The sequence below is a fragment of the Grampus griseus genome, assembly GCF_964374135.1.
Source record: "Grampus griseus genome assembly, chromosome: 6".
NCBI lineage: Eukaryota > Metazoa > Chordata > Mammalia > Artiodactyla > Delphinidae > Grampus > Grampus griseus.
In genome coordinates, this window is record NC_139000.1 from 104,021,582 (window position 1) to 104,049,502 (window position 27,921).

The following is a 27,921-nucleotide window of genomic DNA, read 5'->3' on the forward strand; positions in this document are numbered from 1 at the left end:
CGTTGCGGAGCACAGGCTCCTGACGCACAGGCTCAGCGGCCATGGCTCACGGGCCCAGCCGCTCCGCAGTAGGTGGGATCTTCCCGGACCGGGGCACGAACCCGCGTCCCCTGCATCGGCAGGCGGACTCTCAACCACTGCGCCACCAGGGAAGGCCAGCACTTTATTTTAAATCTGTATAAACAAGTTCAAATACTTGAGTAGCTAGTTTCTTAAACTTTATAGAAAACCCTCTATAATCTCAAATGCTTATTAGCATAAGCATACACGAAACACTCTTATAATAGAAATAGTCGTTCAAATGTTAAAAAGGTGCTATCTATGGTCCTAAAATAGGTCACTTCTGAAAAGTCTAATAATTATGGGTCATCGTAATAACTATATAAATGTATTATGGTAAACAGAACAGCTATACACACAAGCTATACTTGAAGCTCCGGTAGCCATGTGTATGAGGTGATCACAGGACATCCATTTCCAAAGCGTCAACTACGTGCGCAGCAGAAGGACGATCTTTAGGGTCTTCATTAGTGCACACAGAGAAGAGCTCAATTGCTTTCTGGTACGATTCATCCAGTTCTTCCATATTAACAGGTGGCCTAGTTCCCAAAGCTGCATAGTATGCTTCATCATCAAAGTCACTTTCATCAAAAGTTTTATCTGCTCATGAAGGAGTTGGAGATTGAAACAAAATCACTTTAAATCATGGAAAAGCTTAGCAACTGCTCAAATTCACTCTCCTGAAATAAGAATTCATCATCCAATATGCTTTTCATTTTACACAGGCAGTCTCTTCAATTGTCCTGCCATGGTGTAGATTAGCTACTGTCAGGGAATTTTTTTTTTTTTTTTTTTTTTTTGGCCGCACACGTGGCACGTGGGATCTTAGTTCCCCGACCAGGAATCTAACCTGTGCCCCCTGCAGTGGAAGCACAGAGTCTTAACCACTGGACATCCAGGGAAGTCCCTGTCAGGGATTTAAAGGCTACTGACCCCAACCCTCTTACTGCCGCAGCTTTCCAATCATTTTCTCAGGCAATTGGAGTTTTTAAGGTAACTTTTTGCTCCTCTGGATTTTCTCAATTTACCTCCTTATTCTCATTTACTCTACATCTCATTTGTATGAGATTAAACAAGGATGGTACCAAATTAATCATCAGTATCAATATAACCCACATCTTGTGCCACTAAATCAAACTAATTGCTCTTTTAAATTTTAACTTAATAGAGAAAATATAATTTTATAAGCTGTTCTTTAGTTCAAACTGAAGAGATTGGGATTTATATTAAAAATATGCAGTTATACCTTCATCATCATCATCATCTGGAAGACTAATGTGTGGAATAGATAAAGTCATCATTTCCCACAGAGTAAGGCCAAAGGCGAATATGTCTGCCTTGTCAGTAATAATACCATTCTCCTCCAGAGCTTCCTTAGGTTTCCAAGGCTCAGTGCCAATGTAACAGGCCTCAGGGTCAGTCACTGAAAGAAGTAAAATACAGGCAAGATGGTCATAAGGGCTAGCACCAGACACCACTAAGAAAGGCAAACAACCCAAAGAACAATGAGCAAATTTAACAGGTTTTTAAAGGTTAATAAATATAGCCAGTAAACATGAAAAATACACTTAACCTTGTAAAGAGTCTTCCCCTATCAGATTGTTAAATATTCATAAAGCTAGTCAGTTGGCAAGGGTGTAGAGAAACAGCAATTCTCTTAGAGAGGGGTAGGAACATAGATTGTGGATGTCTGGAGGTACAGACTCTGGAGCCAGATTGCCTTGCCTGGGTTCAAAGACATGTGCAAGCACAGATCACAAGCTCACAGATCACAAGCTCTGTGCCTCAGTTTCTTCATTTTTCAAACTATGCTGTCTTTCAGCTGAGAGAATTACCACTTCTTTGCTTCTATGATTGCTAAATCAGGGAAAAGGGAGAGTGGAATCACATAGTGGCTCTTAAAGCTTCTCTGCCCAGGAAGGACATAGGTCCACTCACATTTCCATTTAAATGTTAGAGTCAGCTTGTCAATTTCAATGACAAGGCCAACTAGAATTTTGATTGGGATTGGACTGAATCTCTAGATGAGTTTGGGAAGAATTAACATCTAAACAGTATTGTGTCTGTCAATCCACAATCATGACGTCTCCATTTACTTAACATCTTGTTTAATTCTTTCAGTGAAGCTTTATGGTGTTCAATAAAGAGGTCTTGGACTTTTTTGCAAAATTTATTCTTGAATATTTTATCTTTTTGGTATAGCAGTCTCCCCTTATACCTGGGGGATACATTCCAAGATCCCCAGTGGATGCCTGAAAACTATGGATAGTACTGAACCATATATATACTATTTTTTTTCCTATACATACACACCTATGATAAAGTTTAATTCATAAATTAGGCACTGTAAGAGATTAACAACAACATAATAAAATAGAACAATTATAACAATAAATTGTCATAAAAGTTATGTGAATGTGGTCTCTCCTTCTGTCTCAAAATTATCTTATTGTACAAATTTGATGCCTTTTTCTTCTTAACTATGCACTTATCACACACTATGGCCATAACTTTTGCAGTTTGAGGCGTAACAGCAAAAGAAGTATAAATTTCTTTTTCCTTCTTCACAATTTCATGGACAGAAGATTCATCCTTACTGTAGATCTCAGCAACCTCGGCATATGATTTTTTTTTCTTTCTTTATTAAGTCGAGAACTTTCACCTTTTCACTTAAAAGAAGCACTTTATGGCTTCTCTTTGGCATATCTGAATTGCCAGCATCACTACTCTCTCACTTTGGGGCCATTATTAAGTAAAACAAGGTTCACTTGAACTCGAGTACTGCCATACTGGCAACAGTCATCTGATAACCGAGATGGCTACAGAGTGACTAACGGGCAGGATATGCTGGACAAAGGGATGATCCACTTCCCAGGTGGGATGGCAGGATTTCATCATGTTACTCAGAACAGCGAGCAATTTAAAACTTATGAATTATTTATTTCTGGAATTTTCTATTTAATATTTTCAGACTGCAGGTAACTGAAACTGGAAAGCAAACCTGTGGATACTGGAGGACAGCTATACTTGTAAATAGAAATCTTAAATTCTTCTTTTTTTCATTATTTATTTTGAATATATAGAAATATAATAGCTAACTTCATTTATTGGTTGTAGTAGTTATTCTGTAGATTACTTGAGTTTTTCTACCTAAACAATCATATCACTGTAAAATATGAACAATTTCATTTCTTCCTCAATCTTGATGCCTTTTACTTTTGGTACTTGATGCCTTTTACTTTTTTCTTGCCTTATTTTAATGGTAGGACTATATGACAGTGTTTAACACTGGTGAAAGCAGGCACATAAGCCTTGTTCTGTAAGTACAATGCTGCCCGTAGGTTTTTCTGTTAGATACCCTTTCTGAGGCTAAGTTCCCTTCTATGTCTAGTTAGCAATTTTTATCATGAACAGAAGTTGGATTTTGTTAAATGCTTTTTCTGCTTCAATCGAGATGTTTACAAATCTCAAAACAGTTTTCAAGTTTGTTAATATGGTGGCTAGCATAAACTTCTGAATATTAAAATAACTTTCCTTTCCTGGGATAAACTCTTGTTGGTCAGATGTACTATCCTTTTTATATACTGTTAGATTCAATTTGCTAATATTTTGTCAAGGATTTTTGCACCTATGTTTGTGAGTTGGTGATTTTCTTTTTTCATGAGTATTTGTCAGGTTTTGATATCAGAGTTATGCTGGCCTCAGAACAAATTGGTCAGTGGTCCCTACTCCTCTATTTTCTGAATAATTTATGTAAAATCGGTGTCATTTCTTCCTTGAATGTTTGATAGAAATCAGCAGTGAAAACATCTGGGTGTTGGGCTTTCTCTGGGGGAATGTTTAATAGATATAGGGCTACTTGGACTTCCTATTACTTCCTATACCAATTTTGGTAAATTGTATTTCTCAAGGAAATTGTTCTCTTCATTTAAGTTGTCAAATTTGTTGGCATAAAGTTGTCTGTAATGGCCTATTAATCTTTAAATGTGTGCAGGATCTGTAGTGATAACCTTTCTTTCATTTCTGATGTTGGAGATTTGTGTTTTTTCTTGAGCAATCCAGCTAAGGATCTGTCAATTTTATTATCTTTCAGAGAACCAGCTTTTGGCCTTATTAATATTTTCTCGTGTTTATTTTTTATTTCATTGATTTCTGCTCATATATTATTTCTTTCCTTTGACTTACTGTGGACCTGTTTTGCTCTTCTTTTTCTGGCTTAAGATGGAACATAAATTATTCATTCAGATCCCTTCTTTCTTCTACTATAATCACGTACACAGCTACAAAGTTCCCTCTCAGCCCTGCTTTAGCTATACCTCACACGTTTTGATATGTACTGCTTTCCTTTTTATTCAATTCAAAATATTTTCTAATTTCCCTTGTCATTTTCTTTGACACATAGGTTATTTGAATTTCCAAATACTTGGGGTTTTCCTAGACATCTTATTGTTACTGGTTTCTAACTTAATTCCACTGTAGTCAACAAAGATACTCTATAATTTCTTCCATAATTTTATACATGTTCCTTTTTATATTTAAAAATCTTTACTTCTGCTATGACTAGGATAAACTCAAACACTTACAAACAGAACATTCACTTCAGAGTATATTGTACTAAAAATGGAGTTTTTCAGTACTTGATTGCTATAATCTCCATTTCCTCACAAATAAGGTTAGAGTGAAAACAAACTGAATTAATATAATTCACTTTCAGACAGGAAGTAGAAAAACAACACAGGAAGCCTGTTTAATGGAAGAAGCTTATCTTCAGAGCTAAAGGAAAGTCTGCCTTGAGGGTCTCAAGAAATTTACAAAGAAAGGGGAGAAAGAAGGAAACTAACATTTAGATAACTAAAGGGGCAGACCAAGAAGGAAGAAATGAAGATACAGAAGTCAGGAAATTGAAGATTCCAGTCAACAAGCACTCATTCATTCATTCAGCATTTTGAGGAAATCTGCCTAAGAAGTAAGTGGGCTCTATCTGAAGATGAAGTGAGAACAATGATGCCAGACTAGAACAGTACCCAGCATTGGGTGGCCAGAACAAAATATGTGTCTGTGACAGCCTTTTCACTTAACCCAGCTTTAGGAGATAAAGTTTGTAAGGCAGTCATGTCCTGTATAAGCTGCTTGAAGTTTTCCCCCATATCACCTCACATCTAAGAGGCCCTAATGGAATGCATGACAGGGTAAAGAGTCTACAGACATGGTCCGCATGGGCAGTGACACTGTGGCAATAAGGAAGGATTCATACCCCATTCTAAATAGGTCAAATTCCTACAGGGATCCACCATGCTAAAGAGTAGCTTTCTAGAAGTCTGGGTCTAATATATCAGTTCCAATTGGAGACTCCAGCCAACCACAAGTGTACTTCCTATATGTCCACTTAATACATTTCTCCAAGTCTGTGCTTAGACTTTAAACATAATAGAAGTGGCTCTCCCACATATGTTACTAATTAAGTTTACTTCTCTGTGAAGATAAATTTTTCTGACAAAAGTCTGATGAGATCATAAGTCAATGGTTCAGTCATTTCTTCTTGTCAACACAAAAACAACTTAAATATTTTATTGCCCTTTATTACTTTCAAAGAGTTTAAGGGGACATTACTTTTTTCAGTTCTCACGGACACAAATTGAAAACTGATGAAACTGAAGGTTCTACTCATCCTTCAACTCTCAGCTTAAACATTAATTATTTAGGGAGGCCTTTCTCAACATCTAGGCTGAGCTGTAGCACTGTCATGTTTACAAAATTCCTTACATCATAATGGTCATTATACTTTAGTATTAGTTATTCAAGGACTGCTTTCCATCTAGATTATGAGCCCCAAAAGGGTAAGGACTGTGTCTATCCTTTTTTCCTCTACATTTATAGTTCCTAGCACAACGCCTGACTGTACTTAGTATTAAAAATATTTGCTAAATAAATAATCAACCTGGAATTTACCACTGTTAAGATTTGGGCTTTTTACAAAATACCCTGTGTATATTATAGTTGTGAAATATGTGACTATGTTACCTATTAAAACACAAAACTTTAAAAAATTTAGTATTTTTTAAACTTCTCTTAATGTGTACGTAAATACATACTTTAGGTGCTATTTTATCATCTGTTCATCTCACTTAACATATTTAGATATATTTCCATGCCAACGAATGTAAACCTATATAATTTTAATGGATATATGGTATTCTATTGTGTGGTGGTACAATAAATAACGCCATCCCTTCCTTTCTGATGGACATTCTCTTACATTCTTGCAAAATCTGTTCTGGTACAATGTGTATTTTTCTAACACAAATTAGCTCATACACAACTAGTAAAAAAGATGAATTATGTGATTTGTTTTCCCCAGTATGTTAATGTTATCTTTTAAGTGATTAGGAGTAAACTTCCTCACAAAGAAAAAGCCTTAGCCCGCAGAAACGCCTTCGCTCAGAGCACTGCTTTAAGAACTGCTGTGCTGACTATAACACTATAAACTATCTGGTGAAGCTGAGAGTGCAGGTAAAAGAGCTGCCAAGACATTTCCCCCAAGCTTATAAATACTTTTTTGTTATCATTATAATTTTTTATTGAGGTATAGTTGATGTGCGATATTATATAAATTTCAGGTACACAACATAGTGATTCACAATATTTAAAGGTTATATTCCATTTATAGTTACTATAAAATATTGGCTATACTTCCTGTGTGTACAACATATTCTTGTAGCTTATTTATTTCATACATAGTAGTCTGTACCTCTTAATTCCCTACCCTTATCTTGCCTCTCCTCCCTTCCTTCTCCCCACTGGTAACCACTAGTTTGTTCTCTATATCTGTAAGTCTGTTTCTTTTTTTGCGATATTCACTAGTTTATTGTTTAGATTCCACATGTAAGTGATATGATAAATCTTTATAGAAAAAGCCAGATCAAATTTTTAATTTTAATGAAAAGTATCTATTGAAAATAAACACCCTCATGTTTACCTTCAAGGAAGCACAAACCCAGGGTTCGTGGCTACACAACACTGAATGATACTGGGTGCTAGTGAAGATCTAAGGTGTTAGTATTTTTACTAGGATTGTTACTGTTTTGGGTATTGCTTTGTTTTCAAGGTTGCATGGGTTTTGATTCTTCTGTTCCAACTCTATTTCTTCTATAAGCCTAGTTCTAGCTTTTGACTTTTCCAGAAATTAATATACCAGGTTATTGTAAAAAAAAATACCTGCACTGCCCAATTATTTCTTTGGAATGTGTTCTTGGAAATGAAATTACAGGATCGAAGGGCATAAACATTTTTAAGGGTTTTGTTTTTCAGAGAAATACGTATTTCCAACTGCCCTCTGAAAAGGCTACACCACTGTGGTAGTTACTAGTGCTGTACGTCAAGCAGTTCATGCTCTCCACTTTCTACACGCACAGAAGGACCACCTTCTCGACACACAGAAGGACCACACTTTCTGGCCTGTCATGGCTGGGTGAAGCCATTTGACTAGTTCCAGTCAGTGACTTGTGAAAGAAGTGACTTGTGTCATTTCTAAGCTGGAGCATTTAATTGTTAGTGCAAGACTTTCTAGGGTGGCACTGTCCAACAGAACTTTCTGTGATGATAAAAATGTTCTGTATCTGCATTGTCCAATATGGTAGCCACTAACCACACATATAAGCTACTGAGTACCTGAAACGTGCCTAAAGTGGCTGAGAAAATGAATTTTTAAAAATTTTAAATATTAATTAATTTAAACAGCCATACATAGCTAGTGGCTACTGTAGTGGACAGTGCAGCTCTAGAGTTTTTTTTTACCTTCCACACAACGATGGCAGTATTCCATATAGTGGATGTCCTAGCAGCTTAGGTCCTAACGTGCGAATGACATGGAACACAGCCCTAATGGACATGTAGTTTGAATAATAAGCCTTGGTTTAAGGCACTGAGGTTTTTGAGGGTCTATGTTACCGTAGCAAAACTTATCTTAACATGAATGATACACCAATTGCAACTTCTACGTAGTGTATGAGAGTATATTAATCTATACTGTTGCTCATGCTAACATACAGAAATTTTTCAAAGAATTTTCAGTAGTCATGACTTTTTTTAAAAAAATGGTTTCTACCTCTGGTGTCCTTCTTAAGCCCAACATTAAGGAAATATTTACCAACAATTTTTTCTGCTACTTTTTTTTTAAAATCTTTGATCTACAGGGATTAGAGTGTGAGGATAGAAAACAACTTTCTCTAAAATGACCAGACACCATCATTTACTGACTCAACTACCTCTTTCTCACTAATACAAAAATGTCACCTTTATCATATAACAAATTTTATATATTTGGGAACTATCTCTTGACTCTTATGTTAAAATTTTCTGCCTAGTTTGGCATGAGTATCACGGCTTTAATTACTATAGCTTTATAATACTTAACATCTGGTCAGGAAAATTCCTACTAACACTTTCCACAGAATTTTCCTGGCTGTGTTTGAACATGTATCCTCAAGGATAAATTTTACATTCTCTTTGAAATGTTCTACAATAACATAGATCATATTGGGATACTATAGAATTTATAGATTTTCTCATTCATTAATTTCTCCTTTCTTTTAGGGCTTCATTTTTTTCCTGATTTCAGTTGAATACTCAATTTCATAAAGGTTAAATAATGAAAATGTTTTCCTTTGAGTACTTTTGACCATATCAAATAGGTTTTGATTTGTTCTTACATTCTCATTATTTTCTAAATAGCGTGTAACTGGAATTTCACTTCTTTTGGCCAAGAACCATATACAATTATATTAAATTCCTGAATTTTTGTTTCCAACCGTACTACCAATTTCTATATTTATTGGACTGAGGATAATGAATGTTAACCTTTAGTCTATTTCTACTTTTTGTAATCTGAGATTTTCTTTTGTAACTTAACTAGTATATGGTCAATTTTGATAAATATTCTAATGCATAGAGATTAAACTTATTATTTACTCAGATATTTTACATCTTAGTTTTGTCTATTAGATCTATTAAGGATTGAGAAAATTATGCTAAAAAATCTTACTTTTATTCTTTTTGACAATTTCTCCTTTTATTTGCTGAAGTTTCAACCTTGTACCAGTTATTTAGCCTAAGGGTTCATGCCAGTTCTATCTTTATTAATGATTACAGACATCATTATAAAGTCAATCTATTTATCTTGGCTTTTCCCTTCAATTCAACTTGTAGACTTTAACTAGAAATTAAGATGTACATAAGTTCAAAACAGTATCATTAGCCTTCCCTCTACCTTATATTTATATAAAGAGGTAAATTTAAATATTATTTATTAAATAATATGTTGAAAGCAGAGGCTTTCTCTTTAAGGCTTTTGCTTTTTTGTTTTTGTTTCTCAACAAGAACATATCTTAGATTCCCTACAGTCTCTTCAGCAAGTGGTATTGGGGAAGCTGTACAGCTGCACCCTGTCACACCCACTCACCATTCACAAATATAAACTCAAAATGACTTAAAGACTTAAACATAAGACAAGACACCATAAAACTCCTAGAAGAGATCATAGGCAAGACATTCTATGACATAAATCGCACCAATGTTTTCTTAGGTCAGTCTCCCAAGGCAACAGAAATAAAAACAAAAATAAATTGGGACCGGGGCTTCCCTGGTGGCGCAGTGGTTGAGAGTCCGCCTGCCGATGCAGGGGACACGGGTCCGTGCCCCGGTCCAGGAAGATCCCACATGCCGCGGAGCGGCTGGGCCCGTGAGCCATGGCCGCTGAGCCTGCACGTCCGGAGCCTGTGCTCCACAACGGGAGAGGCCACAACAGTGAGAGGCCTGCGTACCGCAAAAAATAATAATAAAATAATAATAATAAATAAATGGGCCCTAATCAAACTTACAAGCTTTTGTACAGCAAAGGAAACCATAAACAAAACAAAAAGACAACCTACAGAATGGGAGAAAATATTTGCAAACAATGTGAATGACAAGGGATTAGTTTCCAAAATATACAAACAGCTCATACAACTCAACAACAATAAAACAAACAACTCAATAGAAAAATGGGCAGAAGACCTAAATAGACATTACTCCAAAGAAGAAATACAGATGGCCAATAGATACATGAAAATATGCTCAACATCAGTAATTATTAGAGAAATGCAAATCAAAACTGCAATGAGGTACCACCTCACGCTGGTCAGAACGGCCATCATTAAAAAGTGTACAAATAAATGCTGGAAAGGGTGTGGAGAAAATGGAACCCTCCTACACTGTTGGTGGGAATGTAAGTTGGTGCAGCCACTGTGGAAAACAGTATGGTGGTTCCTCAGAAAACTAAAAATAGAATTACCATTAGGATCCAGTAATCCCACTTCTGGGCATATATCCAGACAAAACTATAATTCAAAAAGATACATGCACCCCTATGTTCACAGCAGCACTATTCACAATAGCCAAGACATGGAAACAACCTAAATGTCCATCAACAGATGAATGGATAAGGAAGATGTGGTACATATATACAATGGAATACTACTCAGTCATGAAAAAGAATGAAATAATGTCATTTGCAGCAACATGGATGCAACTAGAGATTATCATACTAAGTGAAGTAAGTCAGAAAGAGAAAGACAAATATCATATGATATCACTTATATGTGGAATCTAAAATGAGACAAATGAACCTATCTATGAAACAGAATCATGGACATAGAGAACAGACTAGTGGTTGCCAAGGGGGAGGGGCCTGGGGGAGGGATGGAGTGGGAGGTTGGGGTTGGCAGATGTAAGCTTTTATATAGAGGATGGATAAACAACAAGGTCCTCCTGTATAGCACAGGGAACTATATTCAATATCCTATGATAAACCATAATGGAAAACAATATTCAAAGAAGGTATTAAAAAAAAAAAAGAAAGAACATATCTTAAATTCCCTGAGAAGAGAATGGTCAGTATTCACAATAAAGAGAGAAGAATGAGGTGCGGTGAGCCAAGGGGCAAAAAGCAGAAGACAGGCCTTAATTAGCACTTTTCTTTCCTACTCCCACTCCAGTTTCTTCTAGTAGTTTCCCAAATCTTGTCACTATGCTGATGCTAAATGAATTCCTTTACAAAACCTTATAAAAATTTTGTTTTCTATTCCCAGATCTTTTACCACTTAAAAATCCCAATCCAGGTTAGAAATAGCTCCCCACATATTCAATTAAAATATATACTAATGAGAAACCAATAATTTATATTGTGTGTGTGGCAAGAAAGGGGGCTAGAGGCTGAGTAGAAGAGAGACATAAAAGAAGGGATTTTTTTTTATTGTACACTTTTTATTCATAGTTTTTGATTTTTGAAGAATGTGAACTTATTACCTTTTTAAATATGTAAAAATTAGAAATTTAAATACTGTATAAAAGCAATTTTAAAAATCAGAATTCTTGGTACTTCCCTGGTGGCACAGTGGTTAGGAATCCGCCTGCCAACGCAGGGGACATGGGTTCGAACCCTGCTCCGGGAAGATCCCACATGCCGCAGAGCAACAGAGCCCCTGCACCACAACTACTGAAGCCCCCGCACCTAGAGCCTGTGCTCCGCAACAAGAGAAGCCATCGCAATGAGAAGCCTGCACACCACAACGAAAAGTAGCCCCTGCTCGCCGCAACTAGAGAAAGCCCACATGCAGCAACAAAGACCCAACACAGCCAAAAATAAAAATAAATAAATAAATTTACTTAAAAAAAATTAGAATTCTACTTACCGGTCATATTTTCATCCAATGGTAGAGAGACTCCTACATCACAGATTTTAATTGTTTCAAAATCACCTTTAATAACAACATTTGAAGACTTTATATCTCCATGAAGCAGTTTCTTGTCTTGGTGCAAATACTAAAATAGTGGAAAATTTAACACATCTGAGCAAAAAATACAAACTAATTAAAAAAATATGATAACTCTCAAACAAAAATAACAACTTGAATGCCCATCCTAACCTACAGGCTTATACCTGTCCATCATTTCAAATTATTCGAAGCTAGAGAAGGGACCATCCCAAGCTGTCTTGGTCTGCTATACTGACCAGAAATCTAAAAGATTCTTTGGAAACTGATGTCTATTTATAGATAAGCTAACTTTTAATTTTCAAACCCACCTCACATACTTTTACATCAAAGATGCTACTGCAGATTTCAAAATATACTACAATTTACTTGAGGCTAGTAATTTTTAGAAATAATTTTGTAATCTTCACAATGACACAGGGTTTCCTCAAACAAATTGTTGAGATAATGCTACAAATAATTCACAAGCAGAAGATGAAGGAGTAACGTAATCTAAGACTATATTTTGTTTTACACATTAACTCTTTCTTAGAATTGACAAGTGATGATATTCATCCATAATCAAAAACGTCCTGCAAAACTGTTATTTTTTCATTCATCAGCATTTGGGCATCTACTGTGAGCTGGGCCTGAAACTGATGCAGAAACAATTCTTGGTATTTAACTTGGAACACTTACTGTGCTTAATTTAAATGTTGCTGACCATAAATTGAATATGCTCAAATATATTTATAATGTAATTTATTAATTCCATTATACACATTTAAAATAATTATTTATTAAATAATTCAAATTATTAATTTAGTTCAACCTACCTATTTAAAATCAGTTTTTCTATACACATATTAAAATATATATTTAGAAATATTGCCTTTTTCCAGTTTCACATTTCATGAAACAACTTTATTTGAATTCTTAACATGCAACTCTGACATCAGTATCGTTACATAATCTGTTTTCTGAGTCATCCAACAATTTTCTGGAGCCATAATTACTTAAGTTATTTAGGATACAGAATTCTTTTTATCTCTTACTTATTTCTTACAGTATGTCTACTCAAAGGCACAATAATTTGTTTGCATGACATTGAGAGCACTTTTTTCACTTGACCTATAGATGTATATTCACCATGTCCAAAACTTAGTATCCCACAAAAAAATCTTTGAAAGGCTTGTTTATAGCAACAGAGGGTTAGAGTACACCCCCAGGAATGATGACTAAATTTGTTTAAAATATATTAGTCCATTTAACTAAATCTAATACGCAATCTCTATAAGCAAAACTTCCTGACGGGTTATTTAAGGCTATGTGAAGGTGTGAAGGCCTCTAACAATACTTTGCTGATCAAAATAAATAAACAGTGCACTCTTCAGTGTGAGAGATTCTATAAAAACTTTAACTTAAAGCAACTCCCTCTTTGGGAAAAAAATTCCACCTTGTAATTAGGTATATTAGTATCTGTTCATCGACAGATGAATGGATAAAGAAGATGTGTATACACACACACACACACACAAACACACACACACAGGAATATTACTCAGCCATTAAAAAGAATGAAATAATGCCATTTGTAGCAACATGGATCGACCTAGAGATTATCATACTAGGTAAGTCAGAAAGAGAAAGACAAATACCATATGATTATCACTTATATGTGGAATCTAAAATATTACACAAATGAACTTATTTACAAAGTAGACACAGACTCACAAATATAGACAGCAGACTTGTGGTTGCCAAGGGGGAGGCTGGGTAGGGGAGGGAAGGATTGGGAGTTTGGGATTAGCAGATGCAAACTATTATATATAGGATGGATAAATAACAAGGTTCTACGGTATAGCACAGGGAACTATATTCAATATCCTATGATAAACCATAATGAAAAGGAATATATAAGTATAACTGAGTCACTTTGATGTACAGCAGAAATTAAACACCACATTTTAACTAATAAATAAATAAAATATTTAGTTTCTTCAGGTCCCACAAAAGTAATTTGAAATATAATAGCATGGGATTCCCCTGGTCATCCAGTGGTGAAGAATCCACCTTACAATGCAGGGGATGCAGGTTCAATCCCTGGTCAGGGAACTAAGATCTCACATGCTGCGGGGCAACTAGGTCAGCACGCCACAACTACTGAGCTCACGCCTCAACTAGAAAGCCCGCATGCCACAACCTACAGAGCCCACGTGCCCTGGAGCCCACAGGCCACAACTAGAGAAGAGAAAACCCACATGCCACAACTAGAGAGAAGGCCACCCGCTGCAATGAAAGATCCCGCATGCCTCAACAAAGATCTCGTGTGCCACAACTAAGACCTGACGCAGCCAAAAATAAATAGATAATAAATAAATCTTAAAAATATATATATATATAATAGCATAGTTACCTTTAACCCTCTTGCCATATTCAAAGCAACTTTTAAAATTATGGCTGCTGGAAAAGGATCTCGGCTATCTCTATTTCGTTCTTCTATTAAGTCATTCAGAGACTTTTCACCTCCGTATTCCATAGCAAGACATAGACTACCATCGCTAGCTTTAGTGAAGGCACGGTAACCTTAAAGAAAACACGACATTTTGTTACTGGAATAGGGAAGAACAACGGTATTTAAGTTTTTTACAGTAATGTGACCGAATACAGATCTGGATTAACACTGTCAAATATAAAATGAAATAGCTATTATTTACAAAACTCATTCAGTAGATCTAATTTAAAATGCCTTCAGTGTTTGCCAATAGTATCACAAATTGAGACATTTTTTAATACTCAATGCCTTCCTAAATATAATGGTTTCACCAGCCCTACTTACATTAAAAATTAAAATAAGGAAATTATGTAAATGATTACATTACATTCCTGAATTCTCCATAGTACCAGCACCATAAATGACTATATGTACTCCCATGAAGTTTTAAATATCTACTTAAGCATCTAAAAACATATACTATTTTTTTTTTTTTTTTTTTTTTTGGCCAAGCCGCACGGCTTGCAGGATTTTAGTTCCCCGACCAGGGATTGAACCGGTGCCCCCTGCAGTGGAAGCACAGGGTCCTAACCACTGGACCACCAGGGAATTCCCACTAATTTTTATTTTAGAATGTTCACATTAATTTGATTCTTGCCAAACTCCATCACTACCCTCTTCATTTTTATTAGTGAAACCAGTTAAGATATTATATAAACCATTTCTGGATAAACAGAATACTATACCAGATACTGTTACCAAATAAATCTAAACTTACCTATAATGTTTGGATGATTAAGGCTTTTCAAAATCTTAGCTTCATCAGTTAGTCTCTTTTGATACATACTCTGATAATCATCATTACATCTAGGATTAATCTTTTTCACAGCCCAAGGAGAATGAGACAAACCTCTTGGAGATCTTAAAAAATAATTAATCAAAAATGTACAGAAAGATTAATAACCATAATACATTTCAAATGACTAATAAGAACTTCCAAATTTTGAAAAGGACTTAATAATAATTTGTTGTTTTTTTAAAAAAAATAGTTAAAATATTTTAGACTATCAACACTTCTGTTATACATCCTCTTTAATTGGGTACTTATATCTGATAAATCTATTGATTACAAGAGAAGTCTGATATCTATTACTGGAAGGGAAGGGTTAAAAAGAGAAAACTAAAAGGAAAAAGATGATATGTTATAAATTTTAAACTTCAAAATTACTATAGTATTTTCTAATTTTTTCATTCAAGCATGTCAAACTACCAACTACTCAAAAAGCATTTAACTATATGTACCAAATATGAGTTACAGAATGTTAAAGTAATAAAAACTAATATCTAAGAAACAATCTAAAGAAGATATACATTTGGCTCATATATAACCATGCAAAGAATAACAGACTGTTCTTCACCAACAAATATTGTGCCTCTAACAGACTTAGCAATTCATCTTATATACCTCTCACCATATACATGTGTTTAGGGAGATAATAATAAACATAAAAATAAGAAAAAATGTAAATTTCTATTTTCTAGGAAGATTCAGCTGTTTGAAGAATATTTAAGGTATAAATGTTTCGAGGCCTAAATAAACAAACAGGTAAAATGAAGTCAGGGAAAGGTTTGTTCACCTGGTAAGGTAGGTGTTTATGAGTATGGCAAATTACAAAGGACAAAATGTATGCAGCATATGGGCACAAAAGCTAGTCAAAGAGCCTCAAAAGTTAAAGATTAAAAGTTCAACCATAAGAAGGTAAAACAACAGATTGAACCAAGAGCCCATTTAGTTCTGTACTACCTCATGAGCACAGCTCTATGATTGCAGGACCTCTGTTTAAAATCAAAAAACATGTATTCAAAGGATCACTAGATTTCTTAATTCATATATATCATGCATAAGTCTATCTAAATTATTCTTAAACCTCCAGTTTTAGATAACAATAGCATTTGGGGATACCTCTTCCATCTCATTTTAATATGAAAAATATATTTTTCAAGTTTCAAGGGGTACCCCATAGCTCTCGATTATTTAGAATTCAGTGAGCAAGTCCATCTTCACCTTTTCCATAACACATCCTAACCTACAGAATGACAAGAATGTATTTACAAAATCTGAATAAAACTTTGCCAAGTTAAAAGTTGGTTCACTAAAATACTAATAAAACAGGCAAATTTCTGTTGAGACTGCACAAAGAAAAAAACAAAAGGAGACACAAATAATATTGCAAACAAAAATGGGGACATATTCAGCAGAGATTAAAAAATATATGTGAATAAATACTAAAACTTTTAAGGCCAATATATTTAAAAGACAAAATGGACAGATTTGTTTAAAAAATCTAAGAAAACTGATAAAAGAAAAAATGTAATCAAGAGTTTAAAATTTTCCCTCAAGAAACACAAAACCTAGATAATTTTATAGGTGAGTTTACTAAGTTTTAAAGGAACACATTATTCAATCCCATACAAACTGTTCCAGGGAATAGAATGAAAAAGGACTATGAGTCTAAGATAACCTTAATAAAAAAAATCAAACAGGGACAAGGAAAATCACAAGGAAAAAGGAAAGGAAAAGGAAAAATCACAAGCTAATTTTACTTATATCAGAGATGCAAATATTCTAAACAAATAGTAAAATGAATCTATCCATTTACTAAAAAATAATAATACATCACAGCTATGTTAGGTTTTATCTAGCAATGCAAATTTGACAGTAAAAAATGTAGACTTCTGAATTGAAATGATAGCCTGAACATACACATATAATTTTGATCCCTCTCAGGCACCTCTAAAATAAAGACAAATGAATACTTTAAGACATACACCGAATGACAAGGATGGAAATAATGAAGAGGAGACAACAGCAACAAAGTCTTGGAAGCTTGAAAAGCAGTTGAAAGTAACTGACTTTAACAGGCCCAATGAACTTCTTGAAAGTTGTTTTAAAAGCAGGTGCATCCCTAGATACGATCCTCGATTCTGTATCAGCAGGCAGCTGCCCATCCTCTATCCCCCAGCTTCTGAAGATGGAAGACTGGCTTTGAAAAGGGAAAAAGCAGAGGGTCTTTAGCCTAAGGTTGACTGACGTAGTTGAGAACCTGTGAACCATACAGGAACAGAGTATTTCACGACCGAATGCACCCTAAATGCTCAGTGAGTTTTCACCCGTGTATATACCTGTGTTATCAACATCCAGATCAAGATATACAACATGTCTAGCATCCCCACAAGACTAAGGATGCCATCTTAAACAGGAAAACTTTCAGCTAATTAATTAAAAACAAGACAGACAAAAGTGAAAAACTCAATGGAAGTATCAGAAGATGAAGTTGGGGAAATCTCCCAGAAAACAGAACAAAAAGAGAAAGAAAATAGAAAAACAGACCAAAAAAATAAATAAAATAAAGGTAGATTAGAGATCAGTCGAGTAAATCCAACATCCATAATAGGAGTTCCAAGACAGAGAACAGAAAAACAGGGGTGATGGGACTTCTCTAGTGGCGCAGTGGTTAAGAATCTGCCTGCCGGTGCAGGAGATGCGGGTTCAAGCCCTGGTCTGGGAAGATCCCACATGCTGTGGAGCAACTGAGCCCATGGCCACAACTACTGAGCCTGCGCTTTAGAGCCTGTGAGCCACAACTACTGAGCCTGCGCTCTAGAGCCTGCGCACCACATACTGAGCCCACGTGCCACAACTACTGAAGCCCGCGTGCCTAGAGCCCATGCTCCACAACGAGAAGCCACCGCAATAAGAGGCCCCCGCTCGCCGCAACTAGAGAAAGCCTGCACGCAGCAATGAAGACCCAACGCAGCCATTAATCAATTAATTAATTAATTAACTTAAAAAAAAGGGTAAAATGATCAGCAAAGTAATTTTAAAAAATAATTTCTCAAAAATTTAAGAACAGGAATTTTCAGTTTCCAAGAGGCCCACATCCATGCATGTCATTGTGAAATTACAGTGGGAGGAACAGATAACATAGAACAGATACATAAAAAGAATCAGTAGTCAGAAGGGCTTCAGAATTCTCAACAGCAACACCTGAACAATGTCCTCAAAATTCTGGAGGAAAAGTACTTCTGAATGAGAATTATAACCCAGAAAAACAAAAAAGGCCATTCAAGTATGAGGGTAAAATGAGAACGTTTTTAGAAATGCAAATTCTCAAAAACGTATCTTCTGTGCATCTTTTCATGGGGCGCTACCAAGTGTCCTCAACCAAAATGAGATGTAAACCAAGAAATACTAAGACATGAGATACAGAAAAACAGAGGATCCAGTTCACCAGAGAAGCAAAGGAAATCTCTAGGCTACCGGTAAAGGAACATCCCAAGCTAACAGCGCCACCCTGAAGACTGGGAGGCTCAGGCAGGAACTGCTGTTTTCAATCAGTCACCTGAAGCTTCCTAATTAAGTCACATACAGTATAACTTTGTTAACAACACACTTCACTTTTTAAAAATATTTTTTAAAAGGGAGAAAAATGAGACTAGCCATGAACCTGTGAGAAATTTTTTCTTTCAAAATAACTTAGACAAGCGTTTTAGACATTAAAAAATGAAAGTTCACAAAACTTATAGCATACAAACACACAAAGGAGGTGTTTAAATTGCAAAAATACTTCAAGAATACCCACTTATATATAACTGCTATGCTATTCTCAATTCATTAGCTTTTTATTACAGTATTTCTATTTGGAAACAATATAAACCTAGAGAAGCTAATGACCTGCTGGGTTGGACTAGTCAGGCTGATTCCGAGAACACATTAAGCAATACAAAATGGCTTAATTGTTTGCCACTTAATAAACATGAAAATAGGTACAGAGTAATGAAAAAACAAACAACTTTTAATAAAATGTGTTTGTTGTCATGTGTAATATTATTAGCTATTAGCCCCTATTCTATTTCATTTTTCTTTTAATACGATTTTCCTACTTTAAAATCACATATTTGTCCTTCTTACTTAACAATGATGACATAAGAAATAAAAAAACTTTTGCTTCTTTAGAAGAGAATATCTTGAGAAGGCAACTCTCCAGACAGAAGGGATTAATAATCACTGATATCCCCCAACACTGGTAACACACAGGAACCCCTCTCCTCTGTCCTCTTCCCTTCTTAAACAAGCCAAGGAAAAATTACAAGGTAAATTACTTCTCCTTTAATAATCCATCAGGAGGAAGCTAGGAGAAAAGTATACCAGGCAGAGCTCCGGCAAAGTTATGAACATACCCCAAATCTAAATATTTGAATTTTCATATTCCTTTTTGTCTCCAAGTACAGTGGAACTATGGTTCCATGTAAAAACACTCATCTGAAATCTTATACTCACCTTTTCATGAGGTAGACATTGACCCCAGTACCAAAGCCAAGCTTCTGCATAAACGGAGAGGCAGGAATATTTATGCATGGAGTTAAACACAATGCTAAACGTCAGAAAGAGAAATAAAAGATAAAATTCGTATTTGAAAAGACGTCTACAGATGCATCCTACCATTCTCAATATATTATTCTTAAAGAGTATTAACTGGCAAAGTCTTGGAAAGCAATTTGACACTATCTATCCTAATTTTAAATGGATACCCTTTGACCAAGTCTACTTTTAGAGCTCGATCTGACAGTAACACTAAAGCAGGGGTCAGTAAATGGCCTGTTTTTGTATGGCCCACAAGCTAAGAATCGATTTTTACATTTTGAAAGCCTTGTTAAAAAATAGATAAAGAAGGTCTCTTGGTCAAATCCTTAGACTTCACGACTCTCTTCCAACATGGCCCAAGACAACTCTCCAAACAGCACCATGGCAACGAAGTGTAGACACAGCTGCACCAAATTTACAGAAGATCAACTGAAAAGCCTCATCAATGCTTTCAACCAAAAAACTTACCCAGGTTATGCTACCAAACGAAGACTCGCCTTTAGTAACACTGAAGAGTCTAGAATACAGATTTGGTTTCAGAATCGAAGAGCTAGGAACTGATTCCAGAAAAGATCAGAACCTGAGTAGGACTTAGAATCAAGCCAAGATCACCCTGAAAGAAGATTCAAAGTAGAAAAGACAGACAGTGTCATATCAGCTACACTCCTCTCAATTACACACCCTCATCAAGGCATTTATGGACCACCGTTATCATGGGATTGATTCCAGAGAGCAACTTGCTAAAGAAACCAGGGTTCTAGAGTCAAGAGTTCAATTCTGGTTTCAAAATCGAAGATCTAGATTCCATGTCCAGAAAAAACGAGAAATTGAGGAGGCCTTAGAACAAAGACAAAACCAGGGACAAGATCTCTGAGTTGAGAAAATTCGAAGTATAGAAAGTAACTACACAGAATGGCACCAATCTCACTAGTGACTGTCTTATTTCTCTGGAGCCAGAACAGGGGAAACATAGAGACAGATTCAGTGTACTTGATTGTCATCAGTCTGGACTCCAAATCTCTCTCTCTTCCTGGGAACATATCCTTCTAAACACACCTCCAGCTTCTCCAGAAGCTGAGCCTTTCAGAGACGGTAAACAGGACTTCAGGAAGCAACAACAGATGTAAGGCACCACGCAGCCCTACTGACTTAGCCTGGATCCAGAGTTCAGCAGATTTTGAGGACAACAAAATAAACTTTTTAATATCATTTTTCAGCCATCATAGTAATGACTGATTCAGGCAAAAATCATAAAAAAAAGAAGAATATAACAATAGGGTTCCTATGTGGCCCACAGAGCCTAAACTATTTACTATCATATATGCATGCATATACATGTGAATATCGGTATGTGCGTTTGTGGTTGCAAAAAGACAAAAAAGCCTAAGTATTCATCATTAGAGTCATAATTATAGTATATCTATATTACAGAGTATTATACAGTCGTTAAAAAAGATGAGATAGAGGAGTCCTACTTTTGCTAATGAACAATTAACTGCTCCCAGAATTGCTATCTTGCCATGAACAACTAGAAAGTTTGACAAGATATAATGGTTTTCAGATACTTGACAACTGGCAGAGCAGGACTGTAAACTCTGAGAGAAGAGAAACAAATGAGGTGAGTCCTATCATTGACCTAACTTACTGCTTAAAGGTAGTTTCCAGGCTGCAGTGCAAAGAATCACAGCGGAGGCCTTGTCAAATTGAGGAGATGGAGATTAGAGGTCAACAAGATTTAAGTAGCTAGAATTTGTGGAATAGAGAACTAAAGAGGGAGCCAAAAAGTGGGAGAAAAAGCTCCAGAGATCTGAAAAGAGGTCTCTCTTTGAGCGTTTGGCTAAGTACTTACCTGCACATAGAATGGACAGAACCCCCCAAAGCTGAGGAAAGCACCAAACGCAAGCAATAGGTTAAACAATTACCAGAGATTATACAGGTCTAGGAATAGTTCAATTACCATCAGCCAGAGCATGGTAACTCTCACAGTATTGAGTGAAGTCCTCTAAAGAGTCACTCTTAGTGGTACAGCCACATTTTAGCCCATGGAAAAAGTTTAGAACAAAGCTTACAAGCAAGCCTCAAAAGAAACAAGCTAATGTGCAGGTGACCTAACTGGACCATAGCAAAACCACATACCCTTCAAAGGAATAACAAAATCCAGCACTCAACAATATTAAATGTCCAGCAGCCATAAAATATTACCAGGCATGAAAGAAGCAAGAAACCATGGCCCATCTCAGGAGAAAAATAAACCAACGGAAACATACCACAAAATGGCAGTCATGTAGAATTAGCAGATAAGAACCTTAAGATATAATCTCCAAAATGTGCTCAATAATGTAAAGGAAAATGTGAGCATAACAAGGAAAGAAAAACATGTAAAAAAAAGATCCAAACGGAACTTCAAGGAATGAAAAATACAATGAATAAGAACACCACCTTAGAGAAGCAGAAGAAAAAGTAACTAAATTTTAAGATGAAGCAACAGAAACTACCAAAAATGAAGCACTGAGAAAAAGATTAGGAAAAAAATAAAGAAATCATCAGTGAGCTATGGGACAAGAGCAAAATAGTAGGTTTAAATCCAACCATACAGAATTACATTAAATGTAAATGGTCTGAACAGTGTTGTCCAATAGAACTTTCTGTCTTGATGAAAATGTTCTATATCTGTGTTGTCCGGGAAGGGAGCCACTAGTCACATGTGGTTACTGAGCACTTGAAATGTGGCTAGCAAAACTGAGGGACTAAATTTGTAATTTAATTTTATTTCATTTGAACCTAAATTTAAATTGCCACATGTCGCTAGTGCCTAAACTTCCAATTAAAGACAGAAGTTGTCAGAATGGATAAAAACAACACATAACTACATGCTGTCTATAATAAATTCACTTTAAATATAAAGATATAAATATGTTAAAAGTAAAAGGTTGGAAAACATATACCATCAAAACACTAAACAAAATAAAACTGGGTGGCTCTATTGATACCACATAAAGTGGACTATGAACAGGGTACAACAATAACCATCCTAAATGTATATGGTACCTAATAACAAGTTTCAAAATACGTAAAGCAACAACTGATAGGATTGAAAAAAGACACATCCACAATTGTACCTGGAGACACTCCTCTCTCAGTAACAGAATAAGTAAACAGAAAAATCAGTAAGGATACAGAAGATTTGAACAAAACAACATAAACAAGTCAACCGGCTTGACCTAGCTGACACTTATGGAACACTGCACCCAACAACAGCAGAAAATATCTTTTCAAGTGCATGAAACATCCACCAAGATAGATAAACCTCTAGTCAGACTGATCAAGAAAGAAAGAAAGAAAATACAAAATACCAGTACCAGAAATGAAAAAAGCGATAGCACTACAAATCCTACCAACATTAGAAGGGTAATAAGAGTATATCACAAATAACTTTATGCCAGTAACTTTGACAACTTAGAACAGACAAACTCCTTGAAAAAACACTAACAGAGCTTACATAGGAAGAAATAGATAACCTGTATAGCCCTACATCTATTAACTGTGAAGTCACAGTTAAAATTTTTCTAATATTTTAAACTAAGAAAACTCCAGGCCCACATGGTTTTCCTGGTAAATTCTACCAGTTAAGAAATACTGTCATTTCTACAAATACTCTTCAAGAAAAAGAAGGAAACACTTCCCATCTTACTTTATGAATACAAAATACCCTGATACCAAAACTAGGCAGACACTCCATAAAGTCAATATCTCTCATGAACATAGAAAATATTAGCAAATTGAATCAAGCAATACATTATGGCCAATGTATTGGCTTTACCCCAGGAATGAAAGGTTGGTTTGAGATTTAAAAATTAACATAATTTACCACATGAACAGTTTAAAAAGGAAAACTTTATCTTAACAGATACTGAAAAAGCACTTGACAAAGTTCAATACCCATTCATGATAATAACCAGGAATAAAAGGAAAATTCCTCAACCTGACTAAGGGCATCTTGGAAAAACCTACATCTAACATAAATACTTCATTAGGAACAAGGCAAGTATGTCTTCTCATACCTCTTTATTCAAATATATACTGGAGCCAGTGCCGTAAGGGAAGAAAAGAGAAATAAAGTAACACAGACAGGGAAAAAAAAGTAAAACTGTCTTCATTCATCTACATTACCAACTATGTACAATATCCTAAGCAATCTACAAAAAAGCTAACAGAATAAGTGAGTTTAGTATGGTTGCAGGACACAAAGTCAATATACAAAAATCTATATACTAAGAGCACAAAACATTTTCTCCTATGTTATCTTCTAGAAATTTTATAATTTTGGCCATTTTTGCATATTATGTGAGCTAAGGGTTGATTTGCATATGGACATCCAATTGGTTTTATTTATTGAAAAGATTACCCTTTGTCCATTGAATTGCCTTGGAAAATACCTTTCTGTGTGTGAGAGGTGGAAAGGTAAAGCAGTTCCTTAATGGTCCAAGTTAAGTTGGTTCTTCACCAGGGAGAACCTACAAATCTGTTAGAATGTCAATAAAATTAACTCATAGATGACCAAACTCTGGCCTATAAAAGAAGTCTTATTTCTTAAGATCAACATTATAAAGATGACTTATGCTAAAATTGTTCATGTGTGATAGATAATAATTAAAGGATCAAACTATAATAATACAAAGATATTTCTGATAGCAATAACAAAGAAGAAAGGTTTATATCTTACCAGATTTCTTTTTTTCAGATAATCTGCTTGGTGTCTTGAAATTATTGGTTTCTTCCATTGTAATAATCACTCAAGGTCCTATGATGAAAATAAAGAGAAAGTTACACTTTAGTTATAAAGAATACATCTTTCATTCATGAAGAAAAAATTCCTGTAATACTATCACTCATTTACATAAAATTTGAGAACTGAAAAAGACCATGACAAATATTTAGTCTGATTTTATTTACAATTAGAAAACTGAAACCCAGAGAAGTACAATTACATACCCAAGGTCATGCTATTACTGATAGTGAGTTTTTTGTTTTAGTTAAAAAATAATATATGCACATGGTTAAAAAAAAAAATCACCTAGTACCCTCCCACACTTCCTGGGGGTAGTTATTAACAGGTCTTTTATATCCTTTTAAGAGATTGGCTATGTAAGTAGCATTACTCACAATAGCCAGAAAGAGGAAACAGAAATAGCTATCAGATGATGAATGGATAAACAAAATGTGGCATACAATACACACAACAGAATATTATTCAACAGAGCACATAGTCTAATATGGAATATTATTCAGTCATAAAAAGGAATGCAGTACTAATATAAACTACAACATGAAAGAAACTTGAAAACATTATGCTAAGTGAAAGAAGCCAGATACAAGAGGCCACATATATGATTGCTTTTATACAAAATGTCCAGAAAAGGCAACTCCATAGACAGAAGATAAATTAGTAGTTGCTATGGGCTGAGGGGAAGAGAGAATGTGGAGTGACTGCTAGTGGATGTGTGCTTTCTTTTTTGGGGTGACGAAAATGTTCTAAAATTAGGTAGTGGTTTAATATATTCAATTCTATTCCAAAAACCACTGAATTGTACACTTTCAAATAGTGAATTTTATGATATGTGAATTGTATCTTAATAATTATTTTTAAATTGTTTTTGAAAATAAAGTGTACATACTGCATACACAAGCAAGTTAATCCAAGCTTTTTATTTCTTCTGTAACATATTTCTTTAAAAAATCCTTTTTATTAAAAAATTTAAATTCATTTTTCTTTTTAAAAAAAGCTACATTCCATATTAGATTTACTATAAAGCAAACTGTTCCAAGCTGAAGATGTGTATTTGTGGGATATCAGCATGTATATGGTATTAAAGCCAAGAGACTGGATAAAATCACCTAGGAAGTACGTATAGATAGAAAACCGAGAGCTCTGAGGAATCTCAACTTGAGAAATGAAAAACAAACAAAGTAGCCTGAGAAGGGGCCAGAAAAGCAGGATGCAAATAAGCCCGGCAAGAATGGTGTCCTGGAAATCTTACTGCCTTCTATGTCTCACTGCCTTGCCCCGCTCAGCATAAGGCAGATTTGATATTGAGATAGACTGGGACCTCGGATCTTTTACCGGAGTGCTTGCACTTGCACCTGGGGCAATTATGACCAATATGATACCAAAAGGCCACCAACCAACTGCCACTTCTAAGGTGCCAAGAGCAAAAGCAGGGTACTGTGCATGATCCCTGCACACAGCACCGCCAAGGGGGGTGGGCAGACCACCTAAGCCACGCCTCTGGCCCCACCCACCCATCCGCCCCCAAGCTCACCCTATTTAAGGAACCAGCCCACCCTCCTCAGGGAGCGAGCAGGGGCACCTGTTACTTGTTTTTGCTCCCTCATGCTACAGCATGAGTCCCAATAAAGCCTTGTCGGAATTCCTTATCTGGCCTCTTATCAATTTCTATTGATAAAAGAGTTCAAGGACCCGAGTCGATAATAATAGTTAGAAGCAGCACGAGTGTTAAAAATAAAACCTCCCTTCAATTAAAAACACCTAAGTTGGACTTCCCTGGTGGTGCAGTGGTTAAGAATCCGCCTGCCAATGCAGGGGACACAGGTTCGAGCCCCGGTCTGGGGAGATCCCACATGCCGCAGGGCAACTAAGCTCGTGAGCCACAACGACTGAGCCTGCGCTCTAGAGCCCGCGAGCCACAACTACTGAAACCTGTGCGCCTAGAGCCCGTGCTCCGCAACGAGAAGCCACCGCAATGAGAAGCCCGCGCACCGTAACAAAGAGTAGCCCCCGCTCGCTGCAACCAGAGACAGCCTGCACGCAGGAATGAAGACCCAACGCAGCCAAAAATAAAATAAATAATTAAAAAAATTTTTAAAAACCTAAGTTTAAACAGAAGGCTTTTAACATTTCATTACATTCTAGGACACTCTAGGACTCAGTCCCAACCTACTTGCACCTAAATATATCCTATACATTCCACAGATGTCTGAGGCAACTTTTTTCACTACTACACAGTTTAGGCCTTACTCTACTGATAAGTGGCTTCCGGCCACTGGCCCTAACTCTGTTTCAGATTCTGTATATATTGTATGTACACATTATATATATATAAACTGCTAAATTACCGTACTAATCTATTTCAAAAAGTTCTTAGGAAGCATAAAATTGTAAACATTTTAGATGATGATACGTTAGAAATAGGAGTAATATGACTGTTGGCAGAATTTCATAGTTTGTCGAATACCTAGGGTATTTTTAAAAAGTCAAGTACTGTTTGAGAAGCAATACTAAAAAGTGGATAACAAGCTAATCAACAGGTCTACTGGATCAGAGGTCAGTAACTTTTGGACCCTAGGACCAAACAAATACTGGATACTACTGGCAAAGCTAAAGTGTAGCTAGGCAGCAGAAAAAGGAGGGGGGAAAATAAAGAACGGGAGAAAAAGTAAAGATAACTGAGAAAAGAGAAACAAAACAGACGAAAAAAGTAGAATGAAAAAGAACGGGAAAGTTCTGATCACATTATTTCTAAGGTCCTTTACACCTGACACCCTCAGTAGGATTCCCGGAGGTAAAGACGCCCACTGTTTATCCCCGGACCCAGGAGCTTACAGACGCAGGCTGTTAAAATCCTTCTTCCACCCGCTCCGGGGCTCACGGTATCCCTTTGTAAAACAATGACAGCTTGCTAGAGCAGGGCTTCCCATATCTGTCTAACCACCGCCTTCTCGTACGGAGCTTCCATACTAAGTACAACTGTTAAGCTCTGATTCGAGAAAAGGGCAATTTCTTTCTTGAAATCCCCACCTAACCCCATGATGCAGATGCGCACTCGGGTCGCTAAAATGATTCCTAAGATAATTCCCCGTTCAACGCCAAATTCCCAACGTCTTCCACCTGCTTTCCAGGCCCCCCAGCTGTCAGGAAAGCAAACGCAGAGGCCTAGGCTCGGGGTGGGTCAACCCCCCGCCAGGCCCACGCGCGGAAAGGACCCGCAAAAGCTCCCCTTACCGGAGCCGCGCGGTGGGACGAGACGTCCAAGCCAAAGCTGTCTTGAAAATTGGTCCCGATTGGCCCCCGACAACACGCCGCGACCGCCTGAACTTCCCACCTGCCAACACAAGCCCTCGGCAACTGTCGTTGCGAT

General features: G+C 36.2%; 1 protein-coding gene across 1 annotated transcript; it reads right to left on the bottom strand.

Annotated features, from left to right (window-relative positions):
• Window positions 1-460: 460 nt before the first annotated feature.
• On the bottom strand, window positions 461-27,921 carry PBK (PDZ binding kinase; the record flags this gene model as incomplete). Its single annotated transcript, XM_082656679.1, has 8 exons — window positions 27,786-27,921; window positions 24,489-24,566; window positions 19,682-19,775; window positions 15,119-15,261; window positions 14,263-14,432; window positions 11,787-11,916; window positions 1,307-1,483; window positions 461-660 (listed from the first exon to the last, which is right to left on the bottom strand). The coding sequence occupies exons 2-8, from the start codon at window positions 24,544-24,546 to the stop codon at window positions 461-463; spliced, it is 972 nt and encodes a 323-aa protein (XP_082512805.1). The 5' UTR covers window positions 24,547-24,566; window positions 27,786-27,921.